Source organism: Macrobrachium nipponense, chromosome 13, assembly GCF_015104395.2.
Source record: "Macrobrachium nipponense isolate FS-2020 chromosome 13, ASM1510439v2, whole genome shotgun sequence".
Classification (NCBI taxonomy): Eukaryota; Metazoa; Arthropoda; class Malacostraca; order Decapoda; family Palaemonidae; genus Macrobrachium; species Macrobrachium nipponense.
The window spans coordinates 89,260,856-89,278,196 of NC_087206.1; the positions used below are offsets into that span (position 1 = coordinate 89,260,856).

The 17,341-nt window shown below is 36.5% G+C and overlaps 1 protein-coding gene across 3 annotated transcripts in view; it reads left to right on the plus strand.

The window, feature by feature from the left end:
- LOC135225175 (PDZ domain-containing protein 2-like) overlaps positions 1–2,270 on the plus strand; it is an 856,731-nt gene extending 854,461 nt beyond the window's left edge. For all 3 annotated transcript variants that reach the window (XM_064264438.1, XM_064264439.1, XM_064264440.1), the window contains one exon: positions 303–2,270. In XM_064264438.1, the coding sequence (XP_064120508.1) occupies positions 303–487 (185 nt within the window). In that variant the 3' untranslated portion in view covers positions 488–2,270. The remainder of the gene's footprint in view (positions 1–302) is intronic.
- Positions 2,271–17,341: the final 15,071 nt, after the last annotated feature.

Here is a 17,341-nt window from a genome sequence, read left to right on the forward strand (position 1 = left end):
TGCATTTAGGAAGCTAGTTTGTAAATTAATTTGATCTACACCTGATTAGCAGCACTGTGTGGTAATAAACGTTTTGCCTTATTGATAAGAGAATGTATCAGTTTTAAGATAAAAAGCATTTGTCTTGAAATTTCAAGTAACTTTCAAGTTTACGTCGTATAGTTTCTTTTGAATTCAGTGTGCCAGCCAAGTTGTAGTTACATTTAATGAATTTTAACAATACGTCTAGTCTAGTTATAGTGTCTGAATGAGACCTTACCTATTTTCTGTGGGTGTTAATGCTCTTTATTGCTTTCCCACAGGTGGTGCTGCTGATAAAGGGGGAGTACTAAAAGTTGGAGACGAACTTGTCAGCGTGAACACAGTTGACGTGACTGGCATGGCACGCATCGAGGCCTGGAACTTCTTGAAGAAACTTCCAGACGGCACCGTTTCACTGGTGTTGCGACAGAAACTGGAAGACAGTACATCAAAGAGTGAAGAGTAAAATCATGTATACCGTACTTACTGTAATCAGTTAATGTATACTATTTTTACTGTAATCAGACTATTCAGTTATTCAGTTGAATATTTTTTCATTCCTATTGTCATAAAATAACTCGCTCTTGGAGACTAATTGCTTACACACTATTTACGACTTGACGTTGGACGTCATTTTTATAAATCGACTAACCTGAATCATTTCACAATGAAGCATTCCTTCATTAAGTAATATTAGAAGTTGGGTAAATAATGAATGTAATTAATGGTACACAAACCAGTGTACTCGACAAATGAGCGTATCTGAGCAGTATACTTTTAATAATTTGTATGTAACTCTGCTATATGTACAGTATAACCTAAATTTATGACCAATACTGTTGTAACCTTACGTCTCCTGATGACTGAACTGTCTCGCAATGTTAGTCACGCGTTCTCCCATATAGTCTAAACTGCTGAACTACTACAAAAAATGGTGGAGGCTTGTTTGTAGGCCTATATAGACGGGAGTGTGGGAGTGTGGTGCTAAGGGGCTGTGGCATGGTAATGGTGGTGGTGTGGCCTTCTTTATCTAAGACTTCTCACAAAAAATATGATTGACTCGTCAAAGATGAAACTCTCTTGTGAAGAGAGTTTTATGATGACGATGGAAGTTACACACAACGAGTAGGCCCCCCTGAAGCTGGTGCCTGCTGTGTCTGCCAATCCTCAACTGTGATAGGCACTGCTTGCATGTGAGGAAAATGCAATTGGGAAACGTCTGTGTTTTTGGTCCAGTGTCACTGAGTTGCAATCTTTTCAGATAGTGCCACATTGCATTTGCAAGCAGTGCCATATTCTCATTTTTTTTCCTTTATATAAACTTTAATTTCAGACTGACCTGCCTGCCTGCTGTTCTTGTTGTCTCACATATTCTAAAATCTATAGATACATACACGTCTGCATAAATCACATATACGATGAATGTGTTTAACGTCACGGTATCTTTTTCATATCACTATTCATATTGATCTCTGATGTCAGTTATAAAATTTCCATCACATTTCTCCCCAGTCACACAGTAATGTCATTCTGCTTTTCATACTACAAAGAGTGAGAAAGCGGTTTCCCCACATTACTAGAGAAAACTGGAGCAGGCAGAATGAATGACTTCAGTGAAGAACTTATTTTGTGGAGCAAAATAGGATTCTTCTTCCCACACATTTTTTCCGCCTCTGTCATATTTGTATCCTATGAAGCTTGCAATTGTGCAAAGATGCATTGCATGAACCAACAATGCATTTCAGCTGATTCTCTTGTAAAATAATGTAAATATTGTTTTTATGAACCTTTATAATTATTATTGCATATTACATTTTACCATATAAATGGCTTTTATATGAAGAAGAGTTTTAGATATATCAAATACGCAGCCTATGTACACTTCCCAGTGTTGTGCTGACTTACATAGGCTTTTTATAATGTTTATTCTAGTTTATTTATATTACTGCATAGCTTTGATTACTTCGCGTGATTATATCTTTGCATATGATCACTGGAAGGATAACTGTGGTATTCATCGCTATTGTTTTTTGGGAACCTGCTTTAAATGACTTATATTTTACGGTTTGGCGCTCTGGAGTCTCCAGAGGGCTACAACCAATTGTTATTTTATATGCTTTATGTAAAGAATGAAATGTAATAGACTCCATTATGATGTATATAACTTTTAGTTAAAATGATTACATGTTATTTAGTTAGAGCCTCAGCTTTGTAAGGGAAGGCGGACCAAATAAAATTCATATAATTAACTTTTGAATTTCCTTGGCCTCTCAGAAATGGTTTTGGATATTGTGTAACAAAGCTACATACTTATGGATGGTGATATGCATACCCTCATTCAGTGATGGTAGCAAATAAATTTGTATGTACTATGGTAATGAAAAAATATATCTGGGTATCACTTTCAAGTAAGTTAAGTTAAAGTGCTGCTCATTTGCATTTCCGAGACAATACAAAGTTAATGTGGCCGTTTCCAAAGAATAGATGGACTCTGTACCACTAACAGACTCAAAGGAAACCGATAAAAAACATCGATTTACCAGTTTCCACCTAATTAAGTCGTGAACTGTTATTACAAATATACCTGAAAATATTTGCAATAACGTAAAGAAAGTTTTGTTTTCTGTTTAATAGTAATTAATGTTCGTGAAATATATAAATATTGAATTTAGTTGCAAAACAGCAGTACTGTGATCAACGTAAAATTCGCCAAAACACACACAAAGGCGGTTCTTTTTGGTAATTGTGTATATAGCAAAGGTCTTAGATAAAAGAAACTGTATAAAAATCTATATACTGTTTTGCCAAGCTGGAGTTTAAAAGTAAACCCGGCTTTATTATCTTGAATTACAGAAATTTTATCAACTAAGAAAACTGCCTTATGAGAAGGCTATACAAGTTCCATAGTAGCAATAGATGGGGCCTGTCGACAACAAAAAAATCTGGTTTCAATATTTTTAGCTGCTAATGATGGTATAAATTCTAAACTCCAATAAATTTCAATTAAGCTGCAATAAGGTAATAGTGAAAGTGTAAAAACTGCCAAAAAGCAGTCTACAGACAGAAGTACTTCATTGTTGTCAAAGCGCAGTCTAAAGACAGTCAGTAATTCATGGTTGTTACAAATGAATTTGCCTTGGAAAAGCAACAATTCTATACTTATAAATTGAGCAATACCCATCATCATTTGGGGCAGATCTTGGTGGTAGCCTCAATATAATGAACAAGTGTGCTCGCGCATATTCAATCCCTTGTGTCTTTTCAAAACTGCTTATATAATCAAGAGCTTAAGGTATCTTCCGCCCAACTGTAAAGCCAATTATACCAACACGATATGAACGTATAAACAAAGACACTTACGATGATCATAAATTATATTTAAGAGTTTTTACCAACGAGAAGAACGTATAAACAAAAACCATTACGATAATCGTAAATTATATTTAAAGAGTTTATACCAACATGATAAGAACGGGTCAACAGAGACCATTACGATGATCGTAATGATATTTAAGAGATACCGATATGAACGTCTGTCTGCAACATTGGAAGTTCGCTGCTACACTACAATACAAGAATTTGCCAAAACGCGCAGACTTTCTCAGTAGTTCTTCGGAGTCAAAGTGTCTTTCTTTCAGACTGGGTATAACGCAGTATTTTTGTTGTTAATTTTAACTTAACTATAGAATTGAATTGCAATACACGGTAATTTATTTCAAATGTAGCAATCAATACTAAAGAAAAATGGCAGGAAACAATTTTTGTAGTTACTGGAGTAAAACGAATGCTTTAAAGATTGCAATATATCGCAGATTGGCTACAATACAGCAATGTAGCAAACATTAAAAAATTTACCAAATCAAATAAGTTATAATCTTAATTGCTGGTATTAAAACCAGGCTTTTCAAACTGTCCATAAGAAAGAATTTTGAGCCACTAATAACAGATACGATTGCAAAATTGTTACAAATCATTTGTTACTTGCAATGAATTCAGTAAATGTAAAAATTCTACAAACCTAAAAGGCCAAAGCCTTAGAACTTGTCCCAAATTTGGAATTATGTCTTAAACATTCTATTTTCAACCTATACTTCTGCATGGATTTTTGCTACATCTAGTAGCTCCCCGAGATTAACGTATGAAAAAAAAAAATAAAAGCGCCAGAGCCTACACCGACATAAAAGAAACTCCGAGATATCGTTGCTACTACGTATATCGTTGTGAATGCGTGTTTTTGCTAAAAAAAACGTAAACTGAAATACTTACAACTGCCTATTTTAACATTTCACTGCCTAATTTAATAGTAAAAACAAAAATATCCTTAAATTATCTCACTAAAACAATTTAATGTCATTTAGAAAAACATCCCAAAGCACCCTTAGACAACTTACACGACCCTCTACAACTGTTACCCTAAGTATAGTATACACCTTTAAAACGCTTATAACAATGATGTAATCATTTTAAAATATCAATATTAATAATGTAAACGAAGCGAAATGTCTAAACAGGTCGACCATCTCTTATGAGTAATTATAAAAATCGTAAAGCTCTAAAAAAAACAGAAATATTTTCTGGAGAAAAGTGATCGTTTGCAAAGGTTAAACAGTACAATTATGTTTATAATGGTTATTTAAATAAAGTTTGTCATGTTTGCTTGCTGCATCACGTATTATCATCATATTGTTACTGTATTGCAGAAGATAATAAACATTGCCATCGCACGCCATTTTTATCTGATATCTTTTTCATTCTCAAAATCTCGGCCGATTGAAAACTACCAAGGGAGAGAGGTACAGTCACTTTGGTCGCGGGGGTAGTTGTGGGGTATTTCCGTGACAGGCCTGGAGGCCAGGGTGGGAGCGGTCAAGGCAAGTACTACCTTGGGAAACTTAAGTACCTTGGGTCGAAGAGATTAGGCCTGTAAGATGTCCTTTTCACTCTGTTAATTTGTATACGTTTGGTGTTCTTTTGAATTCATATAGGTCATTTTACTACACATACAAAATCGTGGATTGATAATGTTTGGCTCTCTAATATATAATAGAAACCTTAAATTAATATGCTTGACAGGACTTAAAAAAATGTTCAATTAGCATTTGACCTGGCATTTATTTACAAAGGCTTATGTATAATTTTACAATACATTATTTAATAAACTAACATAGATCGACATAGATAACACATAACAGTATCTGGCTTCATAATGGAAATGAAAAATACTTAGTAAAAGATAAAAAACAACCATTTTTAACATTTTCATGGCATTATTTAGTTAATTTATGCATCTTTTTCTTTTTTTGCCTACTTGATAAAATTTGGGCATTCAGAGCTCTCATCCTAAAAAACATCCGACATCTGACAAAAAACAATATTACTTTAAAAGGCAAGGATACACAATTTTCAATATGCCGTGCCAAGTCGCATAATACTCCATTGCCTGGTCTCAATGTATTTTCTCCATTGTATGTTTGAAACATTTTTTCCGTTACCTTTAATTTTTCAAATAACTCAGCACTTGGTTCCGTTAATTTATCATCATGTCGCTCTACTGCACTAATCCAGGTACCTTTCACTATTTTAAGTTTACACCCTAAGAATTGATAATCTGGAAATTTAGATGCCACATAACCTCCAACATATCGAAGGCCCTCTTCGTCTGCAACATTCTATAAAGTTATTTCATGAAATTCATTTTCAAAGTTTTCTGAATCTTCTTCTGGGATCTTCTCATCTTCAGTAGAGGCAAACACCATTGCATTATTTAAATAATAATTTAGATTATATAAAAAATCAAAACTATGGTTGTATTCGAAGATTGTAAAACTAAATCAATACAGAGATGACTGAAGTGACCTGTGATATACATTTGAATGAAACGGTAGCTGAGTGACTTCTCGCCCTGACCTGGCCTCCAGGTGATGCGGCTCTTGGGGGGATAAAGCCGCAACCCCCCACAAATGACTCTACCTGACCATTCTATATACCTTGCTACTGACAACTTCGTTGACATTAACTTACTATAACGGTGGTTCTCAACCAAGGAGGCCTCGGCAATTTCCAGAGGAGGCGGGAACCCTAGGGAAAAATGAGAAATTCTCTAATTGTATTCGTTATTCTCTTAAAACAAGAGAGAGGAACTTATAACGTTAGTTTCGTATGGTCTACTACTCAAGTTAGATTTGAAGGGCATGTATGTGTTGTAATTATTTACCTCCTTCCCTATACCTCGAAACCACTTTCTCTCTCTCTTTCTCTCTCTCCTCTCTCTCTCTCTCTCTCTCTCTCTCTCTCTCTCATAAATCTGGGAAGGAATTTTACTCAAAGATGCAGGGAAATGACCAACTCGTAAAAGGGGCGTGGTAATAAAAAGAGCGAGAACCATTGTACTAGAGTCACTCTAGACCGTGCCCAGTTCCGGACAACCCCTTCTCCTATTTCAAAAGGTTTTACAGCCTGCCCTTTCCTCACTTTATTCAGCCTCGGCTATAACATGCAGCTTTCATTTATGAAGGATGAATTGAGATGCATATCGTTTTTACTTATGGAAGCCACCGTCGAGTATCGGCCAAGTTTTTTTTAATAATTTGTCAACTACATAGTTACGGTAAACGACGTCGCAATCAGCTGTTTCTCGACTCGGTCATCCTTGTCGGATCTCAAAACCGCAATTTATTTAGTGGGGGATGGAACATCATCAGAAGTATAGCGGTCGATGAAATGAGGAGAGAGAGAGAGAGAGAGAGAGAGAGAGAGAGAGAGAGAGAGAGAGAGAGAGAGAGAGAGAGAGAGAGAGAGAGAGAGAGAGAGAGAGAGGACTATTTACCAGGTTAGGTTGTTGCACCGACTTACAAAAGTCGAATAATAGTTGTATTGAAAATAAAAGATAATTTTAACGAACCTGTTTTACTGCATCTAATTGTATTGCATGTTTTATTGTAATAATATCGTAATACAAAATATGAACAGAGAGATCATGCCATGTGTCATTTGCATTCTGGTTTTGTTTACATTCTTAAAATCATCAGCTGATAGCGTTTTACCGACATCATCACTGTCTTCAGTTGCCGAATTAACATAATTCAGAGAGACTTTTTCGTAAGTTATCAAATCTGGGTTTAAAAATTGCTACTGCTTTATTTATAAAGGCTGTAAATTAAATGCGTGACGGATGAATAAAAATTTATTTTATTTCTATTTATAGATTACATTGAAAATAAGTAAGCTTTTAACAGGACAATTGTAAAGCAACCCCTAGTTTTCTTTTATTTTGTTTGTAAGGTGTTTTTACGTTGCATGGAACCAGTGGTTATTCAGCAACGGGACCAACGGCTTTACGTGACTTCCGAACCACGTCGAGAATGAACTTCTATCACCAGAAATACACATCTCTCACACTTCAATGGAATGCCCGAGAATCGAACTCGCGGCCATCAAGGTGGTACGCCAGTACCATACCGACCAAGTCCCTGAGGCAGTGGCAACCCTTAGTAAACGTGTATTAGTTACGGTAACTAACATCGGCGAACAGCTGTTTATTAATAAACTGCAGGACAGTAAAAGCTTAAGCATAATTTTGAAGAGCTGAAAGCAAAGTAAATTAATAATGAAACGGTAACAATAACGCAAGGATGCTGGTAGGCGAGTGGCGTACCCGTTAAGAGCACCAGATTTGGACAAATTAAACAAAATAAAATAAGAAAAAATCTGGGTCAGAAAACCTCAAATGGATTTTATTTCCATTTCTCTCCGATACACCCGGAAGTACGACATATCACGGTCCGCCATCTCAGTGCGCTACGCCAGTCTTTTTTTTTTTTTTTTTTTTTTTTTTTTACGCCAGTCCTTGTCAATCATGAATCAATAAATCAATACAGGCCTATAATCTCAAGCAGGCTTTTGAAGTCAAAGCATTGGCGTCACTTCAGATTTTTCTTAGGGGGGTTGGTTGTGGCAAAGGTTTAGAACTTACGGTTGTCGTTGTCGTTGTTGTTGTTGTTGTTGTTGTTGAAGATTAAGCTGGCCTTGTCCCCAGCACGGGCTCTTGCTCATAGAGCAGTCCGTTGTAATCCACCCGGGTTGTTATTCCCCCTTTTTTTGGGGGGAGGGGGAATTTTACATCGGTTGCACTATACAATATATTACAATTTTGCAGTCATATACATTATTAGCGAGCCCATCTTGAAAAATACTTTGTACTGACAAGTTAAACACTGAGATGAACTCTTACCTGTAATTTACTAATGAGCGTATGTTTTTGTTTTGGTGAATTCTGCACTGGTTACAACATTGCTGGATTGCTGCTAAACCCCAATATATTGCAAATTCGCCATCACATTCGTCTTTAACAACCCAAAACACTGTATAATGTCCAGTTTGCGACTGTCTACTCTGAAAAAAAATCTCTAAAGCTATAATGATATAGCTTGTGTCATTTGGCAAATTTTGAATAGATGCAACAATATTGTATTGTGATCATTATTGCATCTGAATCAAATTACAATACATTGTTATTCGTCATTACCGATCCAAAATACTTCATTCCCCCAAGTTCTAAAAAAAATGACTAAAGAAAATTACTAAAACTATCTTGTTTGCTTTTGTGAAATTGTCACTGACAGGGCTGCATTAATGCAGTCCTGTCAGTGAGGAATATGATTTTTCAATCATATTCCTCACTATTCACCACAAATACTCTGTGATACCGAATGCGAACAAAGTTTAAGATGAAGTTGACTCAAGGCGGCTTTGTATTTTGCGAATACTGCATTAAATGCAACAAAATTTCCATTTATTGCAAATTTACAAATATATGTATCATTGCGTAAAATCCTACATAATTCCCAGTTTTAACAAAAAGACATCACTTTGCCACCCCAAAATTATTAGGCTGTTCGTTGAGTGCTTTGGCGTATTTTGTATTGATTGCAACATTAGTGGATAGCATTTAAATTCCAATACATTGCAATATCGCAAGTACATTAATCAACCAAAAATATTGCATTGCAATGAGTTGTAGAAAAATAAATTCTGGTTAACTTGGGGTCCTAATCCAGAACTGTTCCAGCTGCGCCTGGCACTACATACTAAGCGCTTCTCGCAACATTCCGGTATTGCAGATATATCTAGTATGTTGTAATTTCGCATGCAGATTCTTCGATATCAGCCTAACGACTGGCATTTTATCCAGGTTAAAGGCAAAGCCTGGTTGCCCCCCCACCCCCCACCAAAAAAATTCTAAGAGATATCTTTGCTATTTAGATTATGTTTGCTTTCACTGCAACAATTATATACTGCAAGCATTGAAATATATTGCAATTTTGTAAGCATTTACGTCAATTGAGGCCCAACAAACTGTATTTTATTCAGTTTAAAAGATATGGAGAGAGGAGGTTTGGTGGAGGGTGATGCCTTTGATAGAAGGCAGTGGAGGAAAAGGCACATCAGGCAACCGACCCCTTGATGTCTGGATAACGGTGAGAAAGAAGATATTCCTGCAGTACAATTTATGCAAGTCTTTTGCAATTTTGTTATGCTGACCAGCAACACAATTCTGAATTAGGCACAGTCAAGACAATTTAAAGCTACCCTAACTATAATAGCCTTGCGTTTTGGTGAATTTCGAGTCAATGGCTGCCTTCCACCAAATTTCAATAAATGATCGTTTTGTAATTTAAATCATTAGCGTTCCAAAATACTGCGTTATTCCACAATTGAAAAACAAAGTCCACGTTGACACCAAAATAGCTACTAAACTGATACAGCATTGCTGCACTGCGATTGAATTACAAAATAATACATTTTAAGAATCCAGGTACATTATTCCAAATCAGTTGCTCGAAAAATTCTCTCTCAAAAGCATCAATTGATCGAGAGATAGAATGTTCGAAATCCGACACTCATTTTTGAAACTGCGCGAAAGTCTGTATTTTTCCTTTAAAAGATCACTAATAAATATTTAACTGTTAAACAACACTGCTAAATACATTCTCTTAACCGTTAATGGCATCTTTTATATCAAGTTATCGTATTTTTTTTTGTTTTTTATTATTATATCATTAACTCTGGAAACCTCGAACCCTCAAAGACGAAAATAAGGTTTATAGCGAGTCGAAAAAATTATAGAAATTGCATTTGGATGGTTCTACTTGTATATTAAGGGCAAAACAGTGAGCAATAAGACATGTTGGAAATGTGAAATGTGAAATGTCGAAAACCAGAAAATGTTGCGCTTGTGTATCCCTGATGAGTTTATATAATACAGCAAAGGAGATTTATTCCTTATTTATGACTCTGGTCCCACAAATGGTCGTTTATTGATCTTTGCAACCCCATAAGAATTTCGACATCTTAATACATTCGGAGCACTGGTTTGATGATGGAACATTTAAAACTGAGCCCTCGATTTTTGCTCAATGGTAAACAATGCATGGTGTGAAATCAGATCATATTATGCCCCTTGTATATGTAGTGTTACCTAACAAATCTAAGAAACCTATAGGAGGTTCATGGTGGCGTAAAAAAAAAAAGAAAAAAAAAAGAACTTATACTCCAACCATTGACGATAATGACTGATTTTGAACTAACAATGATTAAGGCCACAGAACAAGAATCCCCGCTGTCTATGTCGAGAGTGTTATTTATTTTTTTTTTTTTCATTTTCGTCAAAGCCTTTATAGGAAAAATCAAAGGTTATGTACGACACCAATGCCGCATTTGCTCTTAAAGCTCGTCTCTTATCTGTATTGGCATTTATGCCGATACCCAATGTTGTGGCAACATTTGAATCTTGAACGGGAAATGATTTATTTCCAGATGAACTTCAAGGAGTAGTGGATTAGTTTTGAAGATATGTGCATTGGCCGACCGTATAGGCACAACCGAAAAGTGCTCATATATTTACACATGAAATGTGAAACTGTTTCGATTACGCCAGAGAAGGAATGCCGAAAAGTTTCCAACATCAACAAAGTGATTGTCATCCGTCGATTAAAGCGAGAACAAAGTTGGAAGTTGCAAAACGAACAATATGTGGGAGGCGAGAATACAGTTGGGAGCAGAAAAAAAACTATTACATGGTACTGTACCACACTATGACGAAACAGAAAGTGTAGAGGAATATTTCCGGAGTGTTACACCCAATATTTCATATTAATAAGTACCCAACATACATTGGGAATCCTACATTATCACTATTTTTTTCTTACTGAAACTTATCAAACTTTTTTTTATAAAGTGTAAAGACTAACAAAATAATGAAGTTTAATTGTTGGTATTAGCTACGGAACCAATTGTTTTTATTTACTTACAAAAATTGGTACACACCCTTGTTCATCCTGGGTATTCTTTTTCTGAAGGAGTGCTCTCTCGAGCTATCTATCTTTCGATCGACTGATTTCGAGAAATCACCTGATACCTTTTGTTAAGGTAAGTCTTTAGCGATCCACAATATTATATTTCATTCATTACATCGGTTGGAAAAGGAAAATAGCTCACGCTGACTTAGAACCATTCCTGGGTTATATCATCTGTGCTTTGGCGAATTTTGTTTTGATCTGAACAATACTGCATCTCATTAAATTTCAGTTAATTGTTTGTATGGTGTTTTTACGTTGCATGGAAACAGTGGTTATTCAGCAACGGGACCAACGGCTTTACGTGACTTCCGATCCCCGTCGAGAATGAACTTCTATCACCAGAAATGCACATCCCTAAACCCTCAGCCCGAGAATCGAACTCGCGACCACCGAGGTGGCAGGCCAAGACCATAACGATCACGCCACCGAGGCGCTTTTCAGTTAGTGATTTTGCAAACATTAGCCATTAGTGACGAAAATACCGCATTAAATACAGTGCAAGTGAAAACCTTACACCAAAGTAGTGGGAAGGTCAAAATATGCTCTCTATCTAATGTTAGAAACGTACATTCACAGCAACATTGGCAGGACTTGTTATCTAGTGTCGCTTTGTGACGTGTTTTGTCCTTTAGAAAGGGGCGATTACCGTTATTCTTTGAACTAGCAAACATATGTATACAGAAATTTTGTATGAAAATTCGTAAAGTAACCTAGTCTACGGGCGTAACCAGCCTCGTTTCACGGGTAGAACCAGCCTCGTTTCAGGGAATCGCTTCTCAGTCCCACTCCCTTTGAAGGGAAAGGGGGTAGGTAGAATGAAATTCCATTATAAACCATTTTAAGGGGTCCCCACTAAAAGCCTGCCAAATTTCATGCCCATCGGACCAGCCGTTTGGCCGTGATTGAATGACAGACGGACGGACGGATAGACATTACGCCATTATAGTAAGATTTTGTCATTTTGGTTCGTTTGAGAACCTTTGATTATATCAACCCCGTTTCGAGTCATTCATTTTCTTTGACAATTATATGTATAGTTGTCCTTTTGGTATGTTTAAACTTTTAGCTATTAAATTAAATTTAATTTTGAAGTCAGTAAGTGTCCCTCCACTTATTTCATTTACCCGTGATCCCATTTTGGCGAATGGTGAATATAATTTGATTTTATGAACTTTGCATTGTGTTCATACTTTGAAGTTACGCAAAATAACCCATGGAAACGAGGTAACATATAGCGAATCCTCCTAAGTCTGAAAATCAACCAGTGAGTACTTGTAAGATTTTCAGAAAGAGAGAGAGAGAGAGAGAGAGAGAGAGAGAGAGAGCATCTCTCGTTGTATCACACAGGAACTTATGATCTAAGTTCGTCTATATAGGAACTACTCAGTCAGTGGAAGTACTTAATTGTGGTGCGCTTCATTAATGATATTAGTGTGTTATCCTCGTTAGCACTGAATTGGGTTGATATATACCATCTCCCCGTAATTTAGAAACCTCAGTGGGAAGTGTGGTGTTGTTACGTGAGGCTTCTAGCAGTTTTTGACCAAGTAACATCAAGCGTACACCCGTCATTGCTATGAAATTCACACTCATGCAAAATATTTGTGTAGTAAAAATCCACAACTAGATACTAAATTGTATTACTATGTAAAAAAAAAAGATAAAAAGACTTTCGAACGACTGAACGGTGCTCCTCATCAGTGTTTACGTTTAAATACGGAGAGCAAGAGAGTGCAGTTTTCCTTAGAAGACTTTTATAAATTGTTGGGGGGTCGGGGGTGGCGGACAGAAAATAACAACCCATCACGGATGTACTGGTTCGGGTGTTGTTAAGTGATTCCGAATTCAAGCGGCCGTTGCGCCAACCTCCTTGATCTTCTGACTTATGATGTTGCAACTGCCAGAGCTGCAAAGGTGCCATCAAGGTCCTTTAATAAATATATTCTGAGAGGTCGGCTCACGCGCATATAGGCTAGACCAAGGTCTAGTAGCACCGAGGAATGTGACTTACAACAGTCGACCAACAGTAAATTCAGGCATTCAGCAGCCATTGATCAATAGGGGCATAATATGGATTAAGGGAACATACCCATATCATCCCTTCATTTCACCTTCGAAAAAAGATCGAACCTTTGTCATTTAATTTCGAATTAATTGCCCAAGCGTTTGGCGCGAGAACACATAAAACTCGACTATTCCTACTGTTAACACTTAAAATATTGCATATGTTTAGCAAAGCGTATAACTTTGTGAGCAACTCGTTTAATAACGTCTTTGTTGAAATCTAGTACCTAACATATTCTATTCTTTTAGGTCTAAAGGCAAAACTCGTTGAAATCTGGTACTTAACATATTCTATTCTTTTAGGTCTAAAGGCAAAAATCTTGAAATATTTTGCTACCTCGTCAAAAAAAAGGCAAACTCGGTTGACAAAATCTTGTACTAACATATTCTATTCTTTTAGGTCTAAAAGGCAAAACTCGTTGAAATCTGGTATTAACATAGTCTATCTTTAGGTCAAAAGGCAAAAAAACTCGTTGGAAATCTGCGTACGTAACATATTCCTATTCTTTTAGGTTCTAAAGGCAAAACTCGTCGAAATCTGGTACTTTAAACATATTCTATTCTTTTTAGGTTCAAAAGGCAAAAACTTCGTTGAAAATCTGGTACCTAACATATGCTATTCTTAGGCAAAAGGCAAAAACTACGTTGAAATCTGGTACTAACATATTCATTCTTTTAGGTCAAAAGCAAAACTCGTTGAAATCTGGTACCTACATATCTATTCTTTAGGTCAAAAGCAAAACTCGTTGAAAATCTACTTAACATAGTCGATTCTTTTAGGTCAAAAGGCAAAACTCGTTTGAAATCTTGTACTTACATATCTATTCTTTTAGGTCCAAAGGCAAACTCGTTGAATCTGGTACCTAACATATTCTATTCTTTAGGTCAAAGGCGAAAAACTCTTGAATCTGGTACTTACATATTCTATTCTTTTAGGTCAAAAGTTGGAACAACTCAGAAACAATGACGGAAAACAAACTAGCCGGCAATTTTCAATGGTTGAAAGTAATATGGCTATAACATTTATGACAAAGGAAATGGGCTTGCATGGACTCGTCTACGAACCATTTCGTGATACCCTCGTGATATAGCAAAGCGTATAACTTTGTGAAGCAAACTCGTTTAATAAACGTCTTTGTTGGAAAAATCTATGTTAACTAAACATATTCTATTCTTTTAGGTCAAAAGGCAAAACTCCGTTGAAAATCTGGTACTTAAAAACATATTCATTCTTTTAGTTAACGGCAAAACTCGTTGGAAATCTCGGTTACTTAAACATTATTCTATTTCTTTTAGGTCTAAAAGGCCAAAAACTCGTTGAAATTCGGTACTAAAAACATATTTATTCTTTTAGGTCAAAAGGCAAAACTCGTTGAAATCTGGTACCTAACATATTCGTATTTTTCTTTTGTAGGTCAAAAGGGGCAAAACCTCCGTTGAAATCTGGTACTTAACATATTCTATTCTTTTAGGTCAAAAGGGAAAACTCAGAAACAATGACGGAAACAAACTAGCCGCAATTTCAATGGTTGAAATAAATATGGCTAGTAAGCAGTTATGACAAAGGAATGGGCGTTGAATAGACGTCGTCTACGAACCTCGTGATATACCTAGACCGAGGTGATAGCGTTCAAGTAGTTAATAGGTTGGACGGGAAGCTGGAAACCACCCATATACTACCAATATGACGTCTCCAGTCTGCATAAAATAAACTGACTGATATTATTCAAATGTTGAAAAAACGGATTTTGCCATTGTGGCAATCGTCCATGATCTTGGACCTAGTCATTTGCGGGTTTGGAAAGAATACCAGATTGACCCCCTTTTTTTAAAACCTGTGTTGATAATCCCCATTTGATAAATTTTGATTTTGATCCATATAGATTTTTGTCATTACGCTAAGCACTGGGGCAACGAAGAACATTCAACGCTGCAACGGAAATTGACAGTAAAAGGTTTGAAAGGTGTAACAGGAGGAAAACCTCAAAGCAGTTGCACTATGAATCAATTGATAGGAGAGGGTGGACAGTAAGATGGAAGAAAGAATATGAACGGAGGTACAGTAAAAGGAATGAAAGTAGTTGTAGCTAGGGGCCAAAGGGACGCTACAAAGAACCTTAAGTAATGCCTACATTGCACCGAATGAGGTGCACTGACAGCACTAACCCCCTAAGGGACCCCATTTCATAAATGAAATTAGAAAATTCTTTGGATCAAAGTATACTTACGGAAAAGGGAAATATTGCATCTGATTCCTGTATCCATTAAATGCTAATGAAAACCGCAGCAGTCTCTGCTATAGCATAGGGTGGGCAAACTTTTCCGTGCAAGGGCCACATTTAAAAAAACTAACTTTATAGGGCCGCATAGAATATTAAGCACAATAATTAATATTCAAAATAGGCAAAATAAAAGGCTTTTAAAGACATATTGCAATTAATATTTATTAATAAATGCCTTTTAAAAATAATGCAATATATTTTTATTAATATTTTAAAGTACTGCCGAAGAAACACTAACTCAGTTGGAAAACAATTTTTATTAATTAGTATTTTAAAGTAGGAACTAAACATGAAATATTTGAGAGACAAAATAACATCTGTTTCAAATTCACGAAAATTTGGCATGCGGCCCGCGGGCCGTAGTTTGTGATACCTGCTTTAAAGTATAGAATTAATGATACACATACCAATATAAGTGGCTTACAAGGACAGCTTGTCAAGTATGCTGTAAAGCTACTTTCAAATTCATGTGCAAAGACGTTGTGTTTTTAGGAGAAAGGGGCTTACTAGACAGCAACAATTGGAAGGAAACTCCCTATTTTATAGCTACAGTGATAGATGGCTCATGTCATGAATTCCTCTATGATGTTCTGTGGCATAAAAGCCCGCAATACTTCTGGAATAAATTTGGGTAGCCAGAAAAGTTTGTTTGTTTGTTCGTTTGTTTGTATGGTGTTTTTACGTTGCATGGAACCAGTGGTTATTCAGCAACGGGAACAACGGCTTTACGTGACCTCCGAACCACGTCGAGAGTGAACTTCTATCACCAGAAATACACATCTCAGACTCCTCAATGGAATGCCCGAGATTCGAACTCGCGGCTACCGAGTAGCCAGAAAAGTGTTTTACAAAAAAATTATTGATGTTATGCTGGGAATATATTTAAAGGACGTTGGGCGCCATAGTTAGAAACATCCACAGGGACGTCGGCTATCTAGATAGAGAGAAAGGGGAAGAGGTAGCAGAGCTGATATCAGGGTTCACCCAGTCAGAGTTTACCGTGTGAACTCTGATGGAAGTTGAAGACGAGAAGGTTGGCTCAACTATCGGTTGAATACGGAATCACCTCACCACACCCGAACCAGTACTTCTGTGGAGGGGTTCATCTCCGCCCCCCCCCCCCCCCCCCCAACCCTGTCCCCCATTTTTAAAGCTCATCAAAAGGAAAAACTGCCCTCTCACGCACTTTGTGTTTTATTGCAAACACTGACGAGAAACACCGTTTAGGGGTTCGAAAGTCTGTTTTGATCTTTTACAAAGTAATGGGATTTACCATATAGTTTTGGATTTTTATTACACACTCGTGATTATCAACATAATATACCAAACTATATTAAAGAAAAAATCGCTTCGGTGCAAAGAAAACAAATACCAACAAACTGCAAACTCTATAGCACGTGCTTGGATGAATTTTGCATCAATGGCAATAAAGTTGTAATGGAACCAGATTCCAATATATTACTTTTTTGCAAATATGTTCTCCATTAGTGACAATAAATTAGGCCAATTTAACATTAATGGACACTTTGGCCCTTAAAACCTACTGTGACAAGTCTCTTTGTAAACGCGACTTTGCACGGACTGCCTTCTCTTAGTAAATCAGTTAAAATCTAATAT